Raw genomic sequence first — 21647 nt, 5'->3', positions numbered from 1 at the left:
CCTGAGGCAATCTCTTGAGATATAAAAGACAGAAGTGAGCAGTGAGACAGGGGGACCTCATACCATCAAGAAAGCAGTGCCGGGAGCAGAGTGTGTCCTTTGGACTGTGGTCCCTGTGCAGAGAAGCTCCTAGTCCAAGGGAACACCGAAGAGAAGAAGGCTGACAGAGAGAAAAAGCCTTCCCCTGGAGCTGACGCCCTGAATTTGGACTTTTAGCCTACTTTGAATGTGAGGAAATAAATTTCTCTTCGTTAAAACCATCCACTTGTGGTATTTCTGTTATGGCAGCACTAGATGACTAAGACAGTCATGGTGTATTATTTTTTTAATATGATGCTGAATTGTATTGGCTAAAATTTAGTTGAGAATTTTTGCATGTATTTTTCATGAGAGATATTGGTCTGTAATTTTCTTTTTTTGTGGTGTCTTTACCTGGTTTTCGTATCAGGGTTATGGTGGCTTCAGAGAATGAATTCAGAAGTATCACTTCTGTTCTGTGTTCTGAAATAGTTTGAGTAGTACTGGTGTAAGTTCTTCTCTGAATGTTTGGTACAATTCTCCAGTGAAGCCATCTGGGCCAGGACATTTTAGTTTTTTTTTGTTTTTGTTTTTTTTAATTATTACTTTTTCAATCTCTTCTCATGCTATGGTTCTGTTCAGATTTTCAACATCATTTTGTGTTAGTTTGGGTAGGTACTATGTTTCTAGAAATTTTTTCATTTCCTCTAGGTTTACAAATTTGTTGGAGTATAGTTTTTCATAATACTCTGTTACGATCCTTTTTATTTCAGCTTTGTCTGTTGTAATGTCCTCCATTTCATTTCTTATTTGAGTTATTTACGTCCTCTCCTGTTTTTCTTTTTTTTGTCAGTTTGGCCAGTGGTTTGTAGATTTTGTTGATCCTTTCAAAGAACCAACTTTTGGTTTTTTGGAGTCTTTCTATTGTCTTTCTAGCCTCTATTTCATTTCTTTCTTCTCTGATCTTAATTATTTCCTCTCTTCCGGTGGCTGTGAGCTTCTTTTGCTGTTCTCTTTCTATTTATTCGAGTTGTGTAGCTAATGTTTTGATTTTGTCCCTTTCTTCCTTTTTGATGTGTGCATCTATTGCTATAAATTGAGCTCTGAGCACTGCCTTTGCTGTGTCCCAAAGGTTTTGGTATGATGTGTTTTCATTCTCGTTTGATTCTAGGAATTTTTTAATTCCATCTCCGATTTCTTCTATTACCCAGTAGTTTTGAAGCAGGGTGTTGTTTAGTTTCCATGTAATTGGGGTTTTTTTTTTTTTTGCCTCTCTTTTCCTGTTGTTAATTTCTACTTTGATGGCATTGTGGTCAGAGAAGATACTTTGTGTTATCTCAGTGTTTTGGATTTTGTTGAGGGTTGCTTTGTGGCCTACATGTGGTGTATGCTGGAGAACGTTCCATGTGCATTGGAAAAGAATGTGTACTTTGCAGCTTTAGGGTGGAGTGTTCTGTATATGTCTATGAGTTCAAGTTGGCTGGTTATGGCCTTTAGATCTTCTGTATCTTTGTTGAGTTTCTTTCTAGATGTTCTGTGCTTTACCAAGAGTGGTGTGTTGAAATCTCCTGCTATTATTGTGGAACTGTCAGTTTCTCTTTTCAGTGCTGTTAGAGTTTGGTTTATGTATTTTGGAGCCCTGTCACTGGGTGTATAGGTATTTATTATGGTTATGGCTTCATGATGGATCGTCCCTTTAATCATTATATAGTGCCCTTCTTTGTCTTTTATGGTGGATTTTGTTTTAAAGTCTATTTTATCTGAGATTAGTATTGCCACTCCTACTCTTTTTTGGTGGCTGTTTCCTTGATATGTTTTTTTTCCATCCTTTGAATTTTAATAAATTTCCATCTTTGTTTCTAAGGTGTGTCTCTTGTAGACAGCATATTGATGGATCCTGTTTTTTTATCCATTCTGTCACTCTCCATCTCTTCATGTGTGCATTTAGGCCATTTACGTTCAGTATAATTATTGATAGGTGTGAGTTTATTGCTGTCATTTGCTAGTGCTTTTTTTGTTGGTGCAGTTGTTTTCTGTGTTCCTCTTACTCTCCTGTACTGACTTCCTTTTGTTTGTGGATTTTTTTTCCATTTCTTTTGTTTTTGTAGATTTTGTTTTTACAGAGACTTTATGTTTTTCTTCTTTATTTTGATGAGTAGGTTTGTTAACCTTCTTTGTGGTTACCTTGAAATTTACCCTTATCTTCCTAAGTTTGAACCAGTCAATTTTTACTTGGTATTGCCTTGCTTTCTTCTCCATTAGAAGGTTCTATACCTACACCATTTATTCCCTCTATTATTGTTCTGACATTCTTGTCATTTACATATTAACCTCACTGTTTCCCTGTTGTAAATCTTTTGGTTTGAATAGTTCTTGAGAGTTCATTTCCTAGGTTGGTATCTGGCTGGTGCTATCCTGAGTCCTAAATTCAGGCTGCGGTCTGATGTTGTTTGTTCTCAAACTGAAGGACTCCCTTTAATAAGTCTTGTAAGTTGGGTTTGGTTTTTACATATTCCCTTAATTTCTGTTTATCTGGAAATGTCCTAATTTCACCATCATATTTGAACGTGAGTTTTGCAAGATACACTATTGGCAATTTTTTTCTTTCAGGGTTTTATATATGTCATCCCATTGCCTTCTTGCCTGCATGGTTTCTGCCAAGTAATCAGAGCTCAGTCTAATTGTTTCCCCTCTGTATGTGACTTTTTGTTTTTCTCAAGCTGCTCTCAGGATTCTTTCTTTGTCTTTGGTTTTAGTGAGTGTGATTATGATATGCCTTGATGATTTTCTTTTGGGGTCTGTTGTAGATGGGATTCATTGAGCTTCTTGGATGGTCAGCTTTTCATCTTTCATGATACTAGGGAAGTTTTCTTTTAGCAATTTTTCAATGATCCTCTCTGTGTTTCCCATTTTTTCCCCCGTTCTGAAACTCTGATCACTCGAAAATTTTGCTTTTGATTGTATCCCACATAATTCTCAGAGTTTCTTCATTTTTATTCATTCTTTTTTCTGATTTTTCCTCAAAGTGATATCCAAATATTTGTCCTCAATTTCACCAATCCTGTCTTGCATTGTGTTAAACCTGCTCCTCAGTCCTTCTATGACACTGTCCATTTCTGAAATCTTGTTGTTTTATCTTTTGGATTTCTAATTGTTGTTTTTGTATGATTTGTAGTTGTGAATTTATTTTGACGTTTTGTTCCTGTATTATTTTCCTAAATTCTTCCATTTTGGGGGGGGTCTGTATTTTCCATGAGTTTATCTGACTTTTCCTTCAATTTGTCTATTTTTTCCTCATTTTTGTCTCCTTTTTGCTTAAGCTCTTGGATAGTTCTGAATATTAGAGATTTGGAGTCCCTGTCAGGCAGTTCTAGTGCCTTTTCTTCTACTGGAAAGTAATCTGGTATTTTATTTTAGACGCCAACTGGAAGCATCCTGTACTGTTTTTTAATATGTTTTGATATTGTCTGTTGTCTTCAGGACATTCAGTAGTTATTTTCTTTGTTTATTGATTGTAGATTTTTTTTTTCATCCTGCTTTTTTTATTTGGTTATTTCTGAGAAGATGAGCTGTGCGTTCTTTGTTATTTGCTCATCTGTGGGCACAATACTTTTCACCTCCTTTTCCAAAGGGCAGGGCCATTCACTCAAGTATAGATAGTACAGCTGGGCAGGTCCAGCTGAAGGGGAGGGGCTTAGATGGGTTGTTTGTGGCATATACTGGGGCCAACAGGGCAGGCTCGGGGTCAGTGCAGGGGAGGTTTCAGTAGGTATGATGTTCAGCACATGGTTCAGGTACGTAGGAGGGAGGGAGAAGGTTGTGATGTCTGGAACTAAGTTGGGTATGGGAAAGAAGAGAGGGGAGAGGGGAACAGGAGCCAAAAAAAGTGCTGAGGGAGCTTGCTATTGGAGTAGAGAGACAAGAAGCCAAGAAATGAAGAAAAAAGAAAGGGAAAAATAAATAAGAAGGAAAAGGAAATGCCCCCAGGGATCCCACCAGTGACCAGGGAAGTCACTCCCGGGTCTCAGGCCACAGCCTCTCTAGAAGGGGCTGAGATGGCACACAGTGCCAGTTATTCCAGAGACAGGAAAAGAAGAAAGCAGAGAGATATGAGAAACTGAGAATTGAAGAAAAAGAAAAAAATGCTTAAAAAAAAAAAAAAAAACCAGAAAGAAAGAATTTCTTTAAAAAAGTCCCCAGGGATCCCACCAGTGCAGCTACGCAGACTAGGGAAGTGGCTTCCAAGCCACACACTATAGCCTGGCTAGTAGGTGCAGAGATGGCACACAGCACCAGGTATTCAGGAGACAGGAAAAGAAGGTAAGTAGAGAGAGACGAGAAACTGAGAAATGAATAAAGACAAAAAGGAAGAAAGAAGAAGGAAAAAAAAAGAAATGCCCCCAGGGATCACACCAGTGATGCTGCGCAGACCAAGGAAGTGCCTCCTTAACCTCCCAGTACAACCTGGCTAGAAGGGACTCCCAATATCGAAAAGAAGAAGAAAACAAACAAAACAATAAAAATAAAAAAAAAAAGGCTCCAGGGATCCTACCAGCGTGGCAACGCAGACCGAAGAAGCAGTTCGTCAGCTGAGCGGCACTTCACAGCCTGTCAAGAAGAAGCAAAGATGGCACACGAAGCCAGGTATTTGTGAGAAAGGAGGGGGAGGAGGTGAGAAGCAGGGAATAAACTAAAAGAGGCCAAAAAACGCAACACCAGCAATAAAGAAATGGCACTGATAGAGCCAGCCATCATGGGCAGGAAGAATCCAAGTGGCATGGAGCCACGCCTCCCAGCTGAGCGACTGTGGTCCACCAGGAAGCGGTGGAGGCCGAGCAGGGGGAAGAATGATGGGGATGGGAAAGCATGTATCACTGGTTACCAGGTGCTCTGTCTCCTGCTGGGAGCTCCGTGAAGCTGCTTTCCCTTACTCCCTGTCTGCCAATCTCTGACAGGATCCAAAATGGCGTATCCGTGCCGTATTAGCTGATAGAGGATCTCCGCTCATATCTCTCTTTGCTCTCTGTTCTCTGTCAGTTTCTTATTCCATTCAGTGCTTGGTTGAGTTCTTTATCTCTTCATTTGACACTTAGGGCTCCAGGATTGATGTTTGTCTCTGTTTTAGTTTTTTGGGTTTTTGCTGTGGAGCATTGGTGTGGTGCTTCTGTCTATGTTGTCTCTGCCTCCAGTATTTTATTTTTTTAGGGGCTATTGTAAATGGTATTGTTTTCCTTATTTCTTTTTCATCATTCTGTTTTGGTGTATAAGAATCCAACTGATTTTTATATGTTTATCTTACATCCTGCTACTCTGCTGAATCTTTCTATTAGTTTCAGTAGTTTTCTCGTGGAGTCTTTTGGGTTTTCTGTGTACAGTATCATATCATCTGTAAATAGGGACAGTATTACTTCTTCCTTACCAATTTGGGTGCCCTTTATTTGTTTTTCTTGACCAAGGCTATATTTTCCAACTACCAATCCTTCATTTCCAGCTTTCACATTCCAATCACCAGTAATTATTAATGCATCTTGATTGCATGTTTGATCAATTTCATACCACAGAAGTTGGTAAAAAATCTTCAGTTTCCTCATCTTTGGCATTAGTGGTTGGTGCATAAATTTGAATAATAATCGTATTAACTGGTCTTCTTTGTAGGCACATGGATATTATCCTATTACTGACAGCATTGTACTTCAGGATAGCTCTTGAAATGTTCTTTTTGATGATAAATGTGACACCGTTCCTCTTCAACTCATCATTCCTGGCATAGCAGACCATATGATTGTCTGATTCAAAATGGTCAATACCAGTCCATTTCAGCTAATGCCTAGGATATTGATCTTTTTGCGTTCCATTTCATTTTTGATGACTTCCAGTTTTCCTAGATTCATTCTTCATACATTCCACATTCCCATTATTTATGAATGTTTGCAACTGTTTTTTTCTCATTTTGAGTCATGCCACATCAGCAGCAAAGGTCCCAAAAGCTTTACTCCATCCACGTTATTACAGTGGACTCTACTTTGAGGAGGCAGCTCTTCCACAGTTGTATTTTGAGTGCCTTCCGAACTGAGGGACTCATCTTCCTGCATCAGATGCATGAAAGTAGCCATGGGCAATATGTAAATAATGCGTACGCCCGTGTTGTTCCAATAAAAGTTTATCTACAAAAACACGTAGCAGGCTGGATTTGGCCCACAGGCGGTAGTTTGCCAACCTCTGACTTAGAACCCCCAGCATGATTGCTCACCTGAAGGAATGAATAAATGAATGAACAAGTGCAATGCAAATGCACAGTCTTATTGTCACCATCTCCGTGGGTATATGAGTGAAGGTGGATCATTGGGTCTGAATATGAAGAATCTGTCAGTTCCCACATGTTCCTCTTGGCTGCAGTGGATCTCCATTCAGAATGAAAAGAAGAGGAAAAGGAAGGATGGTTGGCCTTGAATAGGCATTAAAATAAACCACTGACAGAATTTTATATGTAGATATACAAAACACTTGAATATACCTTAGTAAAAAAAATGCTGCACACATTTGTAATTTTGCAGTGGAAGTCGCTGTGAGGGTAACAAACTCACTTTACATTATTTTTAACCAAGGAAAGCTATTACCGCAGTGGCCTTAAAAGAAGCGTGGGCAGCCATCATCATTCAGAAGTACTGTCGTGGATATCTTGTTCGAAATTTGTACCAGCTCATTCGCGTGGCCACCATCACAATCCAGGCCTACACCCGGGGATTCCTGGCGAGGAGGCGATATCGAAAGGTACTGCTGAGACAACATGGTTTCTTGGGACACAGGTTTCCCAGGTCTCGTTTCATTTTTCACTGCCTGTGGTGAGATGATTTTCCTGCATGACAACCTCCCTGGAGAGGAGGGAGTTCTGGTATGTGAATGTCTGTCTGTACATGCCTGATACAGGTATGTTTTGGTTATTGCTTTAAAAGGTTCGGTATAATAGAGTCGATTACAAGGATCCCACACTTGATACTGTGGGAATATTTTGGAAGTTGCATCTTCCAGCATTGCAGGAGCTGATGAGAGGAGCAGTGGAGACGCCATTTTCAGTTCACAAAATCTTGTTTTAAAGATGCTTGAGGAACATAAGGCTGTGATCCTTCAGAAACATGCCCGGGCATGGCTGGCCAGACACAGATTCCAGAATATCCGGCGATTCGTGCTAAACATTCAACTTACTTATAGGGTCCAGCGTTTGCAGAAAAAACTGGAAGATCAGGTAGGTGTTAATCATGCTTCCTTTACATATACTTTTTCTAACATAGTTTATTCTGTTCTGGGCCAGTTCCTTAGCTATACTGCTAAGATTTGTGCCCATGTTAGAAGGTTCCAAAAGCTCACATGGACCACTGGAGCTAGAAAACAGAAGCACACTGTAAAGGGCTGCCATATATGGTTGTGTAAGCTGTCACTGCACAAGGGCACCTACCCGCGAGGGAAAGTGAGGCTGAGATCCAGCAGCTCTGCTTGCCAAGCCCCATGTCCTGGTGTGAGCTGTGCCGCCTTGAGGCCGAAGTACCTTTTTAAAATTTAACAAAGGCTGCTGTATGCCAAGCCACGCTCTCTCAGGGCTGTCTGTGAAGGGCTGGGGATGGGATTGGTGGGGTGGGGAGTGGGAGGGACCAAGTTTTAATTTGCCCAAATGTGGCCATATTGTCTAGCTGGAGCCCTGCCTAATCTGGGAAGATTCACAATACAGTTTCCACTAGTAGGAGAAAACCCATACACTCTCAGCAGGTAGGAAGGGCTGTTAAAATCCTAAGAGGAATATTCAGTGTCCAGACCTATAAAACTCTCTCCCAGGCCTCTCTCAGGTAATACCAATCTTCTCTAAATGTTAACTTTAAACTTAGCTCTAAACTATGCCATGTCATTGTTAGCTGCTGTCAAGTTGGTCCCTGACTCACAGTGACCCCATGCACAGCCAAATGAAATGCTGCCTAGTCCTGCATCATCTCCATGATTGGTTGCAGATTGGACCATTATGATCCATAGGGTTTTCATTGGCTGATTTTTCAGAAGTAGATCTCCAGGCCTTTCTAGTCTATCCTTGTCTGGAAGCTCTGCTGAAACCTATTCAGCATCATAGCAACACTCAAGCCTCCACTAACAGAAGTGTGATGGCTGCACATGAGGTGTGTTGGCTGGGAATCAAACCCATGTCTCCTGCATGGAAGGTGTTAATTCTAGCACTGAACCTCATAAGCTATACCATATTGTTGTTAGGTGCCATTGAGTTGGTTCTGCCTAATAGCGACCCTGTGCACAGCATAACAAAATGCTGCGTGGTTCTGTGCCATTCTCACAATCATTGTTATGCTTGAGCCCATTGTTGCAGCTACTGTGTCAGTCCATCTCATTGAAGGTCTACCTATTTTTTGCTGACCCTCTACTTTACCAGGCCTTGATGAATAAATGCATGTACCACAAATGAACTTGGGTTTTGTAGCAATTTCCCCTAATTGTGCTGTGGTATGACAGTCCTGCATGTTATATAGCTGCTGCAGAGCAGCGTTAGATGCTGCCTGAGCTCCATTCCAGGGTTGTCCTGGAGCTCCAGCCTTGGACTGGCCCCACACTAAAAGAGCCTCCAGCTTAGGAGGACATCTCCCTGACAAGATCTGCCTCCGTGTTTGATGAGGAGGCTAATCAATGCCAAAATATGATCAGTGTAAATAAACCTCTGATGTATTTAGAGATCTTCTTAAAGGTTCTGAGAAGTTAATGAAACAGTTTATTTTGAGTAAGCCTCTAACCACCTGACGTCTCTTGTCTTTAGAACAGAGAAAGCCATGGGTTGGTGGAGAAGCTGACCAGCTTGGCCACTCTTCGGGCCAGTGACATGGAGAAGATTCAGAAACTGGAATTGGAACTGGAAAGAGCAGCCGCCCACAGGCAAAACTATGAGGAGAAAGGGAAGAGATACAAGACCACTGTGGAAGAGGTCAGGGGCTGGTTTGTGAATATGGGAATGCATTGTGACTCTGCAGGGGAGAGATGAGGTTGCTATGCTAATCTCTACAGATGGCAAGCAGATTTCTACAGAGCAAATCAGACTTTGGTGTTGACTTCCACTGCCAAAGGAGACAGATCAGAAGACCATTCTGGGGGAAGATGAAGAGGCTAGTGCTTAAAGAAGTGCAGCAAAGGTTCCCTCTTCCTTTGAACTTGTGCAAAGTGCTGAAAGGCCTGAGAAGGAGCCCTGGCTGGCTACTTCCCACACTTCCAGGATAACCTTGGTCCCATTGCTTGTCCGCCATGTCTGCACCCTAGAAGCATCTTTCCCAGAACAGCAGTGTAAGCCTTGGGGAGGTTTTCATCTCTGTGGTGTAGTGAAAAGAGCAGTAGACTGAACAAGGTGATGTCCCAGATTCAAGTATTATCTCTGCAGCTGTCTAGCTGGGCTACCTTGAGCAAGTCATTACTCTCTCTGAACTTTATTTTCCTCATATGTAAAATAGAGATAATGAAAAGGAACTGACAGAGTTGTTAGGAGGACACAATCTTCAGAGAAGTCATTTAGCCAACAGACTATCATAGAGCCCTGCACGTGCATGAGCTGATGTTTTCTAAGAGGCAGTCTTTTTACTGTCCAGGCTTCTGCACTTGCCAAGTCCTACACACCCAGGGTTGGTAGCTGCCTGGAGTGCCAGAGGGCATCCCTTTGCCCTCCCCACGGCCCAGGTGCCTGAGTATGCCAGCAGTACCAGTTGCCGACCACCAACACCAAAGGGGCCCCTGGCCACCAGCCCAACAGACATTTAACAGAGAGAAGCTAAAATAAGAGAAATTGTTAAACTACACACCTTTCCTTGATCGTGCTAGTAGACAGTTGCCATTGAGCTGGTTCTGACTCATGGAGTCCTTGGGTGGCTCAGATGTTTAACATACTCAGTTACTAACCGAAAGGTTAGAGGTTTGGGTCCACCCAGAGGCACCTTGGAAGAAAGGCCTGGCGATCTACTTCTGAAAAATCAGCCATTGAAAACCCGATGGAGCACAGTTCTAGACTGACACACATAGGGTTGCCATGAGTCCTTCATCATAATACTCTCAAGATGTGAATCCATTTTACGTCATAAATTAAGTCTTTATCTCATGTTAAATATTATCACAAATAAATTCCACTATCAAGATGCTGAAGACAAGGATATAGAGTTTCCTTGACATTGAGAAGAAGTTGGATTTTGGTTCTTTCTTCTTGGTGTCAGCCATTACCAGGCCAGGTTGGGAATGAGTGTTGGCTTGAAGTCACAGCAGTTCCTGGCATGTGAGCCTAAACACAGCATCTTTTAGTGGGCTGGTGCCTGCTGTCATCTATGGAGCAGAAAATACCATAAATATAGAGCTTTCCCCCCAAGAAAGGCAGTGATGACAAAAGTCAAAGCTAGGTTTTCAAAAAAGTTTCTTTATTTTTTCTCTTGCTAGAAATTGGCAAAGCTTCAGAAGCATAATTCAGAACTAGAAATACAGAAAGAGCAAATACAATTGAAGCTTCAAGAGAAGACTGAAGAGTTAAAAGGTAAAGCTCAAGCAGGCCTGGTAAACTCATACATTCACCTTACCATTCACCCAATAAATAAGATTGGGTGTGAGCTGAGTTTTAAGCTGAATCAGGGATCTCTCTCTGATGTATACTTAGTGTAACAAGCAAATTTTACTTTTCCATAGGGAATATCTATATTTGAATTGTGATAACTTTACCCTATAGATTTCATGTATTTTATATTTTTTTTATTGTGCTTTAGGTGAAAGTTTATAGCTCAAGTTAATTTCTCATTCAAAAATTTATACACATATTGTTTTGTGACATTGGTTGAAATCCCCACAATCCAACAGCATGCTCCCGGTTTCTGTCCAGGGTTCCCTGTGTCCATTCATCCTGTTTTCCTGTCCCTTCCTGCTTTCTCGTCCTGCTTTTGGGCAGAAGCTGCCCATTTGCTCTTGTATATTTGATGGAACTAAGAAGCATGTTCCTCACGTGTGGTTTTTGTTTTGTTTTGTTTTTATAGGCCTGTCTAATCTTTGAAAAGTGGGCTTCAGGAATGGTTTCAGTTCTGGGATAGCAGAGTGTCTGGGGGCCATAATCTCGGGGCTTCCTCTAGTCTCTGTCAGACCATTTTTCTCCTGCTCTCCTCCAGTCTCTGTCAGACCATTTTTCTCCTGCTCTGTCCAGGACTCTGTTGTATCCTCCGTCAGGGTGGTCATTGGTGGTGCTGGGCACCATCTAGTTCTTCTGATCTCAGGCTAGTGGAGTCTCTAGTTCATGTGGTCCTTTAGTCCTTTAGGCTAGTATTTTCCTTGTGTCTTTTGTATTCTTCATTCTCCTATGCTCCGAGTGGGATGGGACCAATAGATGTATCTTATATGGCTGCTCCCAAGCTTTTAAGACCCAAGACAGTACTCACCAAAGTGGGATGTAGAACATTTTCTTTATAAAGTATGTTATGCCAATTGACCTAGATGTCCCCTGAGACTATAGTCCCCAGGCCCCAGCCCCAACTACTCAGCCCGTCAAAGTGTTTGGATGCATCTAGGAAACTTCTATGCTTTGCTTTGGTCCAGTTGTGCTGACTTCCCCTATACTGTGTGTTGTCCTTCCCTTCACCAAAGTTGACACTTGTCAACTATCTAGTTAATGGTTTCCCCTTCCCTTCCCTCTCTACCCTTGTAACCATCAAAGAGTGCTTTTTTCTGTGTGTAAACCTTTTCTTGAGTTCTTATAATAGTGGTCTCATACAATATTTGTCCTTTTGTGACTGACTTCATTCAGCATAATACCCTCCAGATTCATCCATGTTGTGAGATGTTTCACGGATTCATCATTTTTCTTTATTGTTGCATAGTATTCCATTGTGTCTATGTACCATAATTTGCTTATCCACTCATCTGTTGATGGGCATTTAGGTTGTTTTCATCTTTTTGCTATTGTGAATTATGCTGCAGTGAACATGAGTGTGCATATGTCTATTCATGTGATGGCTCTTATTTCTCTAGGATATATTCCAAGAAATGGGATTGTTGGATCGTATGGTATTTCTATTTCTAGCTTTTTAAGGAAGTGCCGTATCATTTTCCAAAGTGGTTGTACCATTTTACATTTCCACCAGCGGTACACAAGAGTTCCAATCGCCCCACAACCTCTCCAGCATATTTTGTTATTTGGTGCTTTTTGGATTAATGCCAGCATATGTCAGGTTAGATGGTATCTCACTGTAGTTTTGATTTGCATTTCTCTAATGGCTAATGATCACAAGCATTTCCTCATGCATCTGTTAGCCACCTGAATGTGTTCTTTGGTGAAGTGTCTGTTCATATTCTTTGCCCATTTTTTAATTGGATTATTTGTCTTTTTGTTGTTGAAGTGTTGTAGTATCTTGTAGACTTTAGAGATTAGACCCTTATCAGATGTCATAGCCAAAATTTTTTTCCCAGGCTGTAGGTTCTCTTTTTACTCTTTTGGTGAAGTCTCTTGATGAGCCTAAGTGTTCGATTTTTAGGAGCTCCCAGTTTTCTAGTTTCTCTTCTGGTGTTTGTGCATTGTTATAGTTTGTATACTATTTATGCCATGTATTAGGGCCCCTAACATTTTCCCTGTTTTTTCTTCCATGATGTTTATCATTTTAGATTTTATATTTAGGTCTTTGATCCATTTTGAGTTAGTTTTTGTGCATGGTATGAGGTATGGGTCTTGTTTCATTTTTTACAGATGAATATCCAATTACACTAGCACCATTTGTTAGAGACTGTCTTTTCCCCATTTAATGGACTTTGGCCCTTTGCCAAATATCAGCTACTCATAGATGGATGGATTTATGTCTGGATTCTCAATTCTGTTCCATTGGTCTATGTGTCTGTTGCTGTACTAGTACCAGGCTGTTTTGATTACAGTGGTGGTATAATAGATTCTAAAATCAGGTAGTGAGAGGCCTCCCACTTTGTTCTTCTTCTTCAGTAATGCTTTACTTGTCTGGGGCATCTTCCTTTTCCATATATAGTTGGTGATTTGTTTGTCCATCTTGTTAAAAAATGCTGTTGGAATTTGGATCGAGATTGCATTGTATCTGTAGATCACTTTGGGTAGAATTGACATTTTTACAATGTTGAGTCTTCTTATCCATGAGCAAGGTATGTTTTTCCACTTATGTAGGTCTTGTTTGGTTTCTTGCAGTCATGTTTTGTAGTTTTCTTATGTCTTTTACATCCCTGGTTAGATTTATTCCTAGGTTCATGTTTTATTACCTATGTTTTGTCAGAAAGCACAGCAGTCTTCAACCCTGTTTGCCTCAGGCCATTTACAAAGGACAGATGATTGGGCCTTAAGCCCAGAACTTCTACATCAGGAAATAGGGGACCCTGCTTGGCACTTGAACCACATCACCCTCAGGCTGTCAAATACTGGTCCCTTGGGACCAATGGATATCACTTTTCTTTAGGGATAAGGAGCAGCCACCCATGGCCTAGCTCTGTCCATCCATAGCTTTCCAAGTTTGAATTGAAAGCACTTGCTGAAGAGGCAACAGGAACAATAGCCTGATGGTTCCTGGCCAGATAGTTTAAACTGCCACATTCCATTGTCTTATCCAGGGATCTTTTTCTTAAGCTCCGACTTGGGGTCAGCAAAGTAGGAAAGTTCAGAACCTGGATTCTCACACACAACACAGGCCCAGCAGGTGGTAGACATGTCAGGACCTAGAGGGGCACAGAGCCTTATGAGTGCAGGTCAGCATGTGGGAGAAGCATGTGTCGGTGAGGAGGAAGTAAGCATCCTGAGTCCAGATCAGCAGAGCAGGAAAGGCAGTTCAGGTGATGCCAAGGAGCAAGGCGTGACCTCTCGTTCCAGAGACTGTGGGTCCTCTGCCCTGTCCCTATAGGACTGACATGTGGGCATTTGAGCCCCATGAATGTCAGTGCTGAACAGAAGGATCTAGGAGATCTATGAGTAAACTTAGAAGCTGAATTACGAAAGGGCTTACACCCCACACACCTTTTTACTATAACGCACTGCTTGTAGGTGTGTGTGTGTGTGTTTTAATTTCTTTAAGTGGAATTTCCCACAAGAAAAGTTAAATTCCCACAAATGTAACCTGAGAATTAGATATTTGACAATGCCACATTTAGGTGGCTAATTCTACAAAGTATGTAAAAACCTTAAAACTTGTATTTACAAACTGCTTATCCTGTGGTTCTCCCCGACACAAGGCAAACGTTGTGTTAAAAGCACCTGCCTTCTCTTATCTTGTGACCCAGGAATGTTATCAAATGGCGTTTCCCTCTTTGCAGTTACAACTTAGCATGGAAACAGTCATGTTGCTCTTGGGAAGACAGTCCCATTTGGGCAGCCTCTTTAGCCCATTTGCATGGCCCAAGAAGCACACACCAGAATTAAAGTGAAAGCTGTGGGTGAACTGATCATTGAAATTACATCCAGTGTGCTGATTTCTAAAGTAAAGCACAGGTATTTACCCCAGGATTTCCTGACAGACTCATGGTGTTCTGAAGCTGTTGCTTTCGTGGAGGGATGTATGGCACTGGACAAGACAAACTATTGCCCCTTTTTTTTTTTAATCAAGTAATTTGGAGAATCGCTATCTTCACCTTATCCCTGGGCTCTCTTCTGGCTCAGAGATGAGGTAGAATGCAAAGATGAGATGTCAGTGAAGTACAAATGGTGATGTCACTCTGCTCCCACACTGATGGGTGCCTGTTGCATATGGACATGTTGGGGAAATCGGGTCGTCATAGCTATGGCATGTCCTGAACCAGAGTGGTCGTTTCCTAGCAGTCAAGTGACCCTTATCCTATGGATTGTTGTTTGAGACTCTTGTATTTAAATTTAGCAGCTGCTGTCTTGTGTGTGCTCTTCCCCAGATGAAGACAGATACTTTATTATTTTCTTGGTTATCATAAATCACTGGTTCTCAGTTGGGGGTGATTTTTCCCGGGGGTGATATTTGACTGGAGACATTTTTGGTTGTCACAACTGGGAGGGGGTGCTACTGGCATCTAATGGGGAGAGATCAGGGATGCTGCTCAGCATCCTACAGTGCACAAGATAGCTCCCTACAAGAAAGAGTTAGCCAGCCCAAGATGTCAATTGCGCCAAGATTGAGAAACTTGATCATAAATTGATAATTTTCACCCTAAAGTGTTCCCGTTTATTTTTAATGATAGTATTTCTTATCTTGAAGCCTATATATTTTAATAAAATAGATGTATTCAGGCCAGTAAAAGTACTGTGAAACCTGTGAGAGCTGGAACTCGACGGGACTATCTTTTTTTTGTTGGTCTTGTGAGATTTCTGCCTTTGATAAGGTGCAGTCTTACCACTTTTCTGCTGCTCTCCACTAGTGGAGGATATTTTCATTTTCCTTCTCTGACAGGTTTCCACCTTACACAGGTTCCAGCTTTCAGAGGTTTTACTGTACTGTAAATGAAACTGTTCAGAGATTCTGACATGACAAACTTGTAAGAACTGTTCTTTTGAAACCCCCTTGTCTGTATTTCTAGTTTATAAAAAACAACCATTACACTCTTACCTTCAGTCCCATTAATAATAAATGTCACATGATAGATCTTACGTTCTCACTTTCTTAAACATGACATGAAGCAGTCAAGACCTTGGTTTGGCAGACGTATTTCAAAGAGCCTTCTCTTTTCACAGAGAAAATGGACGACCTCACCAAGCAGCTCTTTGATGATGTGCAAAAAGAAGAACAACAAAGAATGTATGATATCTAGTTTGCCTTAAAGATATCACTACCTTCTCTCTCTCTGCTGTTTTATATTTTGCTTCTCAGCTTGCAGATAGCAGCTAGCTTTGAGCAGATCACAGATACAGGAGAGCAGGGTGGAATATTTTTAGGAGGTGAGAGGCTTTGAGATTTGTGAAAGTTAAGTCCCATGGTGTGCACCTCTCGGGCATTACACAGTTGTCCAAATGCCTTCTACTGGATGGGCACCATGGACCTGCTGGATGGGCACCATCAACCACTGGGGATTTCTTGCTTTCCCTTTATTGCTGGAATGACAAGAGAGTCAGAGACTGCCACCCATTTCCACTTCCAGCAAGTCCAAGAATTAAGATTATTGTGTAGGAAATAAACTTCCCTCCATTCGCTCACCTGTTGTACCTGTTAGCTTGACTCCTGTCCCAGATAATACGGTATGTAACCCACCTCAAAAAATCCAGGCAGGTCCCCACAACCTTGTGCTACACCAGCTCCACCTTTCCTTTCTCAATATCAAACCCTCTGCTAATCTCAAGGGCCCCAGTCTGGGCACTCATCTCTTAAGCAGGCAACTCAGAGTTTTTGGATCTCAAAGTAAAGGTGCATGGCAGGGTGCTGGGGAGAGAAGGAACATTCTTGGCCAGTCTCTACTGGGGACTAGGAGGCATAGGGCGGCCTGGGGCAGTAGGATATGCAGCTGCTCTGCGTAGTCAGCAGGACGGCTTGGGTCTAGGTGAGGGGCAGGATTCCAGAGAGGTTAGGGGAGGGTAGGTCGTTGGAGCTCAGGTTAACAAATAAATTAAGTGTGTTAGGATCCTCTCTGAGTTGCCTTGAAAAACATATTTTTCAATGAACTCTTAACTCTAGGGGAGGAGTTAGCTCTTGGCATCTCACCCTGAGTTGAGGCCACTTGGGAGTGGTTGTTTCAAGCCGTGGGCTGGAGAGCCAGGCTGAAGCCAGGTCATGTGCACTCCTTGGAATCCCAAGGGGGCCAGTGCTGGGCAGGCCGATGAAGGGAGCACAATGTTTTCCTAGGCTCTTGTTCTGCATCGTCACCAGCACGTGCCTATTTCCGTCTGTCCCCTGCCTAACTGACGGGACAAGTCTTGGCCCTGTCACAGCCCTTGAGAGGCGCCGAGGCACTGCAGTATGTGGGTGCACCCCCAGCCAGCTTAGGGTACAAACCTAAGACTCTTTGCATAAGACTTCCAGCTACAATTTGCTTTTTCAAAGGTATTTTACTGACCTCTTAGGAGCACTGAGGGTTTTTGAAAAACCTGGAAAAAAGTTTAAAAGTTTGTTAATATCTATAAAAGAGAATCAAACAAAAATCTGTTGGGAATGTGGCTCTCTTTCTGGGGATTTTTCCCTTTGGGCTCTAAAAGCAGGTCATAAAGCTGAGAGAACTGAAGCTATTGCCTAGCAAGTAGAATGATGACTTAATACACACACAGAGGCCTAGCACTGCTTCAGTTCTGACTGGGCCCTGTTGGGCTGTGTTGGGCTGGTCTTGGTCATGTATCTCTATTCAGTTATTTTTTAGTCAATCATCACATATTTAATTGAGGAATCTTCTCACAAGGAATTGAGTTTCCATGGACTTTTGAGCACCTGGATTGGCTGCAGTTTATTTTAGAATATTTGAAGGCCTGGACCTGTGGACATATCCATGGCTGTATTAACTTGCTTAGAATCAAACCAAGACCCTTCAGGATCCTTGGAACCGGGAAGGAGCCAGCACTTGGCAGAATGTGCCAAGGTCTTTGCTGAGGGAAGTGGCCCCTCCAGTGGACTTCAGGAAACCAGGGGGGCTTTGGGATGCACTGTCTCAATAACCATTGAGTCTTTAAACTCAGTCCCTCTGGATGTGTTTCTTGTGCATAATCATTGTAGAGCCACCCTTCTTGAATGAGAGGGTGAAAAGGCTGTCTTTAACCTAAAGGAACGAGTAACAGTCTCCTGAAAATAAGGTCATTGTCTATTGGAACTGTCACATAGGTCCTAATTGTCTCCTTTCCCTAGTCTCCTGTCATTATTTTCAAAATAATATATTGTTCTAATTCAAAGTAAAGACAATTCCAAATTAATTAATTTCTTCCTTTGATGCGCAGACTTCTTGAAAAAAGTTTTGAACTGAAAACGCAAGACTATGAGAAGCAGATTCGGTCTTTGAAAGGAGAAATTCAAGCTCTCAAGGATGAGAAGATGCAACTCCAGCATCAGCTGGAGGAAGAGCACATCACCTCTGGTGGCTTGAAGGGGGAACTGGCCCGACTGAACAAACAGGCAAAGGTAGAATCCCTTCTTACTTTTAGATGAACCCTTGGCTGTAAATTACCTGCCTGAGCGAAAGCAGTGTCATGTTCCCCCAGGATCAGACAGCTAAGAGCACCTGTGTAAAGGCCACGGCAAGAGGGCTCCATCTCCTTTAGTCCTTCCAAGTATGAACTCCAAAGCTGCCTTTGATTAGCAGTACTTGTTTTTCAGATTTTAATAGTCAGCTTTCCATCTTTTTTTTTGAGGTTATGTTTACATAGTTATTGAAATATGTTGACCTATAGAATACTTCCAAATTAAATTATAAATTGATGTGAACCCTCGTTATATAGTTTGTCATGTTATGATATCTATAAATATCTGTATTAAATTACGTTATTATCTAAATCTTCCATTTAAACTGTTGTTATAAAATCCACAAAGCATTGATCCATGCTTAGACAGTCAAGGCTTAACTGAATTGCTTCCTTGCCAGAAAGCATAAACCTACTTAAACAATCCAGAAAAAATGCAAAACATTTTGGTATAAGTTGGAACGCTTTTAAGCTTCCACTGACTATGTGAAACCCATGTTAGTAGAATTATTTGTTATGGTTATGCACATATGCTCTGTAATAGCCATGCATAGTTTAGAAGAGTTTTGGAATCACATCAGGTGGCCTTTGAATTTCCTAACAGAGCTGACCATATTCTCTGGGCCCCAGTTTCCTTTTGTTTAAAATTAGGGTATTAGACCCAGTAACCAGGTAGGGTCACTTTTACCGAATGACTTCATTCTTAGCAGTCACATAAGACTGATGCCAATCTGTAGTGTCATGTCATCTGGCTGCAGTCAGCACCTTAAATTCAGGAAACTGTGTGCCTGCATTTGGAGTGAGTCACCAGGAGATGTCACTCACTTCCTCTTTTGTAGTGAAAACCAAGGTCCACACTCTAACGTGATATGTTAAAGAGTTAAGTCTTATTTTCAAAGAAAATAAACCCACAAGTTGTCAAGTTTTATGTGTTCTGGTCAGTTTATAAAGCATAAGTAAATACAGATATGACTTGGAGTCTTCACTGAAGCATTATAAAGAAGAGCAGTGCTTTAGGACTCAATAGTTCTTGGTCCACTGTCAACTTGGCATGTGACCCTGAACCTACATTTCACCTTTATGTAGCTTCAGTCTTCTAATCTATAAAAGATCACTCTACTCACTTATAGGCCTGTTACGAGGACCAGGTCATGTCTGTAAAGTGCTCAGTAGGTCAGTTAGATCTCCTCACCCCCTATAGAAAAGGACTATGGCTCGTCAACACTCAGAGTAACTGAGAAACTATCGAGGAGGGTTCAGTTATTACCCTGCTGTTCCTGAAAGTCTTTTTACCTCCCTTAGCTAAAAAAGCACAAACCTGTGATCCTCACTCAGGCCGAGCTGGTAAGGCCTATAAAAGGCAGAGACAATTTTTTTCCCACAACCAGAGCTACCCCTCAGTGGACCCCAGCCCGCAGGCTACGGCTAACTTCCAGACCTCCTGAGCTCGTTCTGCCTCTGCCCCTGTTCCACGTCTAAGCTTGGCTGAAGCTGAAACCCACAATTATGAAAGTGGCAACTTTGCCCACATCCTTGCATCCAATATTTTATTATCCAGTGGAAGAGAATTTTAATCCTATGATTTCACTTTTCTCAGCTCCTCCCCACTCCAACTCACCCAGAACTTGTAGGAAGTGGTTATTGTTGTCCTTCATATTAACAGAAAAGCTAATTCTAATTCTACAACCAAGTAGATCTGGGAATTAGTAAAACATTTTAAGCAGTTAATCATGCTTTGAGGCCAAGCTATATGGACAGTGGTGGCTTTATATTATTTTAATTAAGAAATTACAGTGAGGCCGCCTTATGTTGATATACAGTACTGTAATACTGTTCCTTTTATCTGATGTAAATAATAACAGCTATTTTTTTCTTCATCTGATCCAACATTGCTGTGATTCAGACAATCTCTGAGCTCGAAAAGGAGATAGAGCTACTTCAGATGCAGAAGATAAATGTGGAAAAACATGTGCAGTCACAAAAACGGGAAATGAGAGGTAACAAAAACACGGGTCACTTAGTCTCTGGGGTACGGACTGAATTTGTCATAGGTGTGTCACTGCTAAGGAAATGTGTCTTTTGATTAGCATGAGGTTGGTTGGATACCCGGTAGGTTGGTTAGTTGGTAGACTGAATAGCTGAGTTGGTTGGATAGCTGGTTGGTTGGGCAGTTGGTTGGTTGGGTAGTTCTTAAGTTAGTTACCTGATTTGTTGGATACCTGGTAGGTTGGTTAGCTGATTAGTCGGTTAGCTGGAGATTCTATATAAAGTCTGAGAACTGGGCCCCAGAAAGGGAATAGGAGAAGAGAAATCACGCAAGAATGTTATTTATACAAGCTTTGCCGTTTTCTTGTAGAAAAGATGTCAGAGATCACAAAGCAACTTCTTGAAAGCTATGAAATTGAAGATGTGAGAAGCAGGTAACCATTTTTTGCTTTAACAACCATCGTGCATTATCAAACATTTAAAAGCATGTAAAACATGAGAAAGATTATTTTCTTACCTTCCTTGTTTTCCAGGCTCTCTGTGGAAGATTTGGAACATTTAAATGAAGATGGAGAACTCTGGTTTGCTTACGAAGGCCTAAAGAAAGCAACCCGGTTAGAAATTTCCCTCAGGACTCTTTTTCATTTCTCAGAGATTTTTTGACCCAAGAAACCACAGATAGACTATTAGAAAGTCCAAAGTTTATCTTATACAGATTTGATACACAAAGTAAATTCATTTCAGTAGAGTGATCTTTAACTACTAGAAATATTTCTCCAAGACTTAAGTAATTTAGTAATAAAGAACAATCTTTTTATGGTCATAACCTATAGAGTGAAAATTGATTATATCAAATAAGTTGGCCAATGTTGCTATTAAAAAGAAAAAAAAAAACTCGTTGCCGTCGAGTCAATTCCAACTCATAGCAACCTATACAACAGAGTAGAGCTGCTCCATAGGGTTTCCAAGGAGTGGCTGGTATATTTGAACTGCCAGTCTTTTGGTTAGCAGCCAAGCTCTTAACCACTCCACCACCAGGGCTCCAGTGTTGCTGTAGATATAGATATATTTAAATATTTAAATTTAAAGAGTTTGATGCATATTTTTAAATTATTAAGAGAGTAAAAATGTAATTTTATTAACTTCTAAAATAAAAATTTTCATCAGTACTTGATGTTAAGTTCACATAATGCTTCCTTAATGACCAGGACGATTTTATAATTATACATTCCTAATTCCGTAGCAGGAGGCCTGGTGGCACAACAGTTAAGCACTCTGCTGTTAACCAAAAAGTTGTCCGTTCAGACCCACCCAGCAGCTTTGTGAGAGAAAGAACTGGCGATCTACTCCCATAAAGATTACAGCCTAGAAAATCCTATGAGGCAATTCTACTCTGTAAGATATGGGGTCACTGGGAGTCAAAATAGACTCTACAGCACCTAACAACAATTCTATAGCCTGTGACTGTGTGTATATATGTAAACTTTATGTACTTAACGTACTGTGGGTTTTCTAACTGCCGCACGTATACACACTC

At 41.3% G+C, this 21647-nt stretch overlaps 1 protein-coding gene across 1 annotated transcript in view; it reads left to right on the top strand.

Moving 5' to 3' along the window:
• MYO5C (myosin VC) overlaps positions 1-21647 on the top strand; it is a 121259-nt gene that overhangs the window by 77223 nt on the left and 22389 nt on the right. The window contains exons 20-28 of the mRNA XM_004377672.1: positions 6624-6789; positions 7115-7261; positions 8822-8986; positions 10471-10564; positions 15707-15770; positions 17885-18065; positions 20028-20121; positions 20481-20544; positions 20644-20724. Of these exons, the coding sequence (XP_004377729.1) occupies positions 6624-6789; positions 7115-7261; positions 8822-8986; positions 10471-10564; positions 15707-15770; positions 17885-18065; positions 20028-20121; positions 20481-20544; positions 20644-20724 (1056 nt within the window). The remainder of the gene's footprint in view (positions 1-6623; positions 6790-7114; positions 7262-8821; positions 8987-10470; positions 10565-15706; positions 15771-17884; positions 18066-20027; positions 20122-20480; positions 20545-20643; positions 20725-21647) is intronic.

This window comes from Trichechus manatus, unplaced genomic scaffold, assembly GCF_000243295.1.
Source record: "Trichechus manatus latirostris isolate Lorelei unplaced genomic scaffold, TriManLat1.0 scaffold00052, whole genome shotgun sequence".
Lineage (NCBI taxonomy): Eukaryota > Metazoa > Chordata > Mammalia > Sirenia > Trichechidae > Trichechus > Trichechus manatus.
Note: the sequence above shows the minus strand (reverse complement) of the source record. Positions and strands in the feature narration are given on the sequence as shown.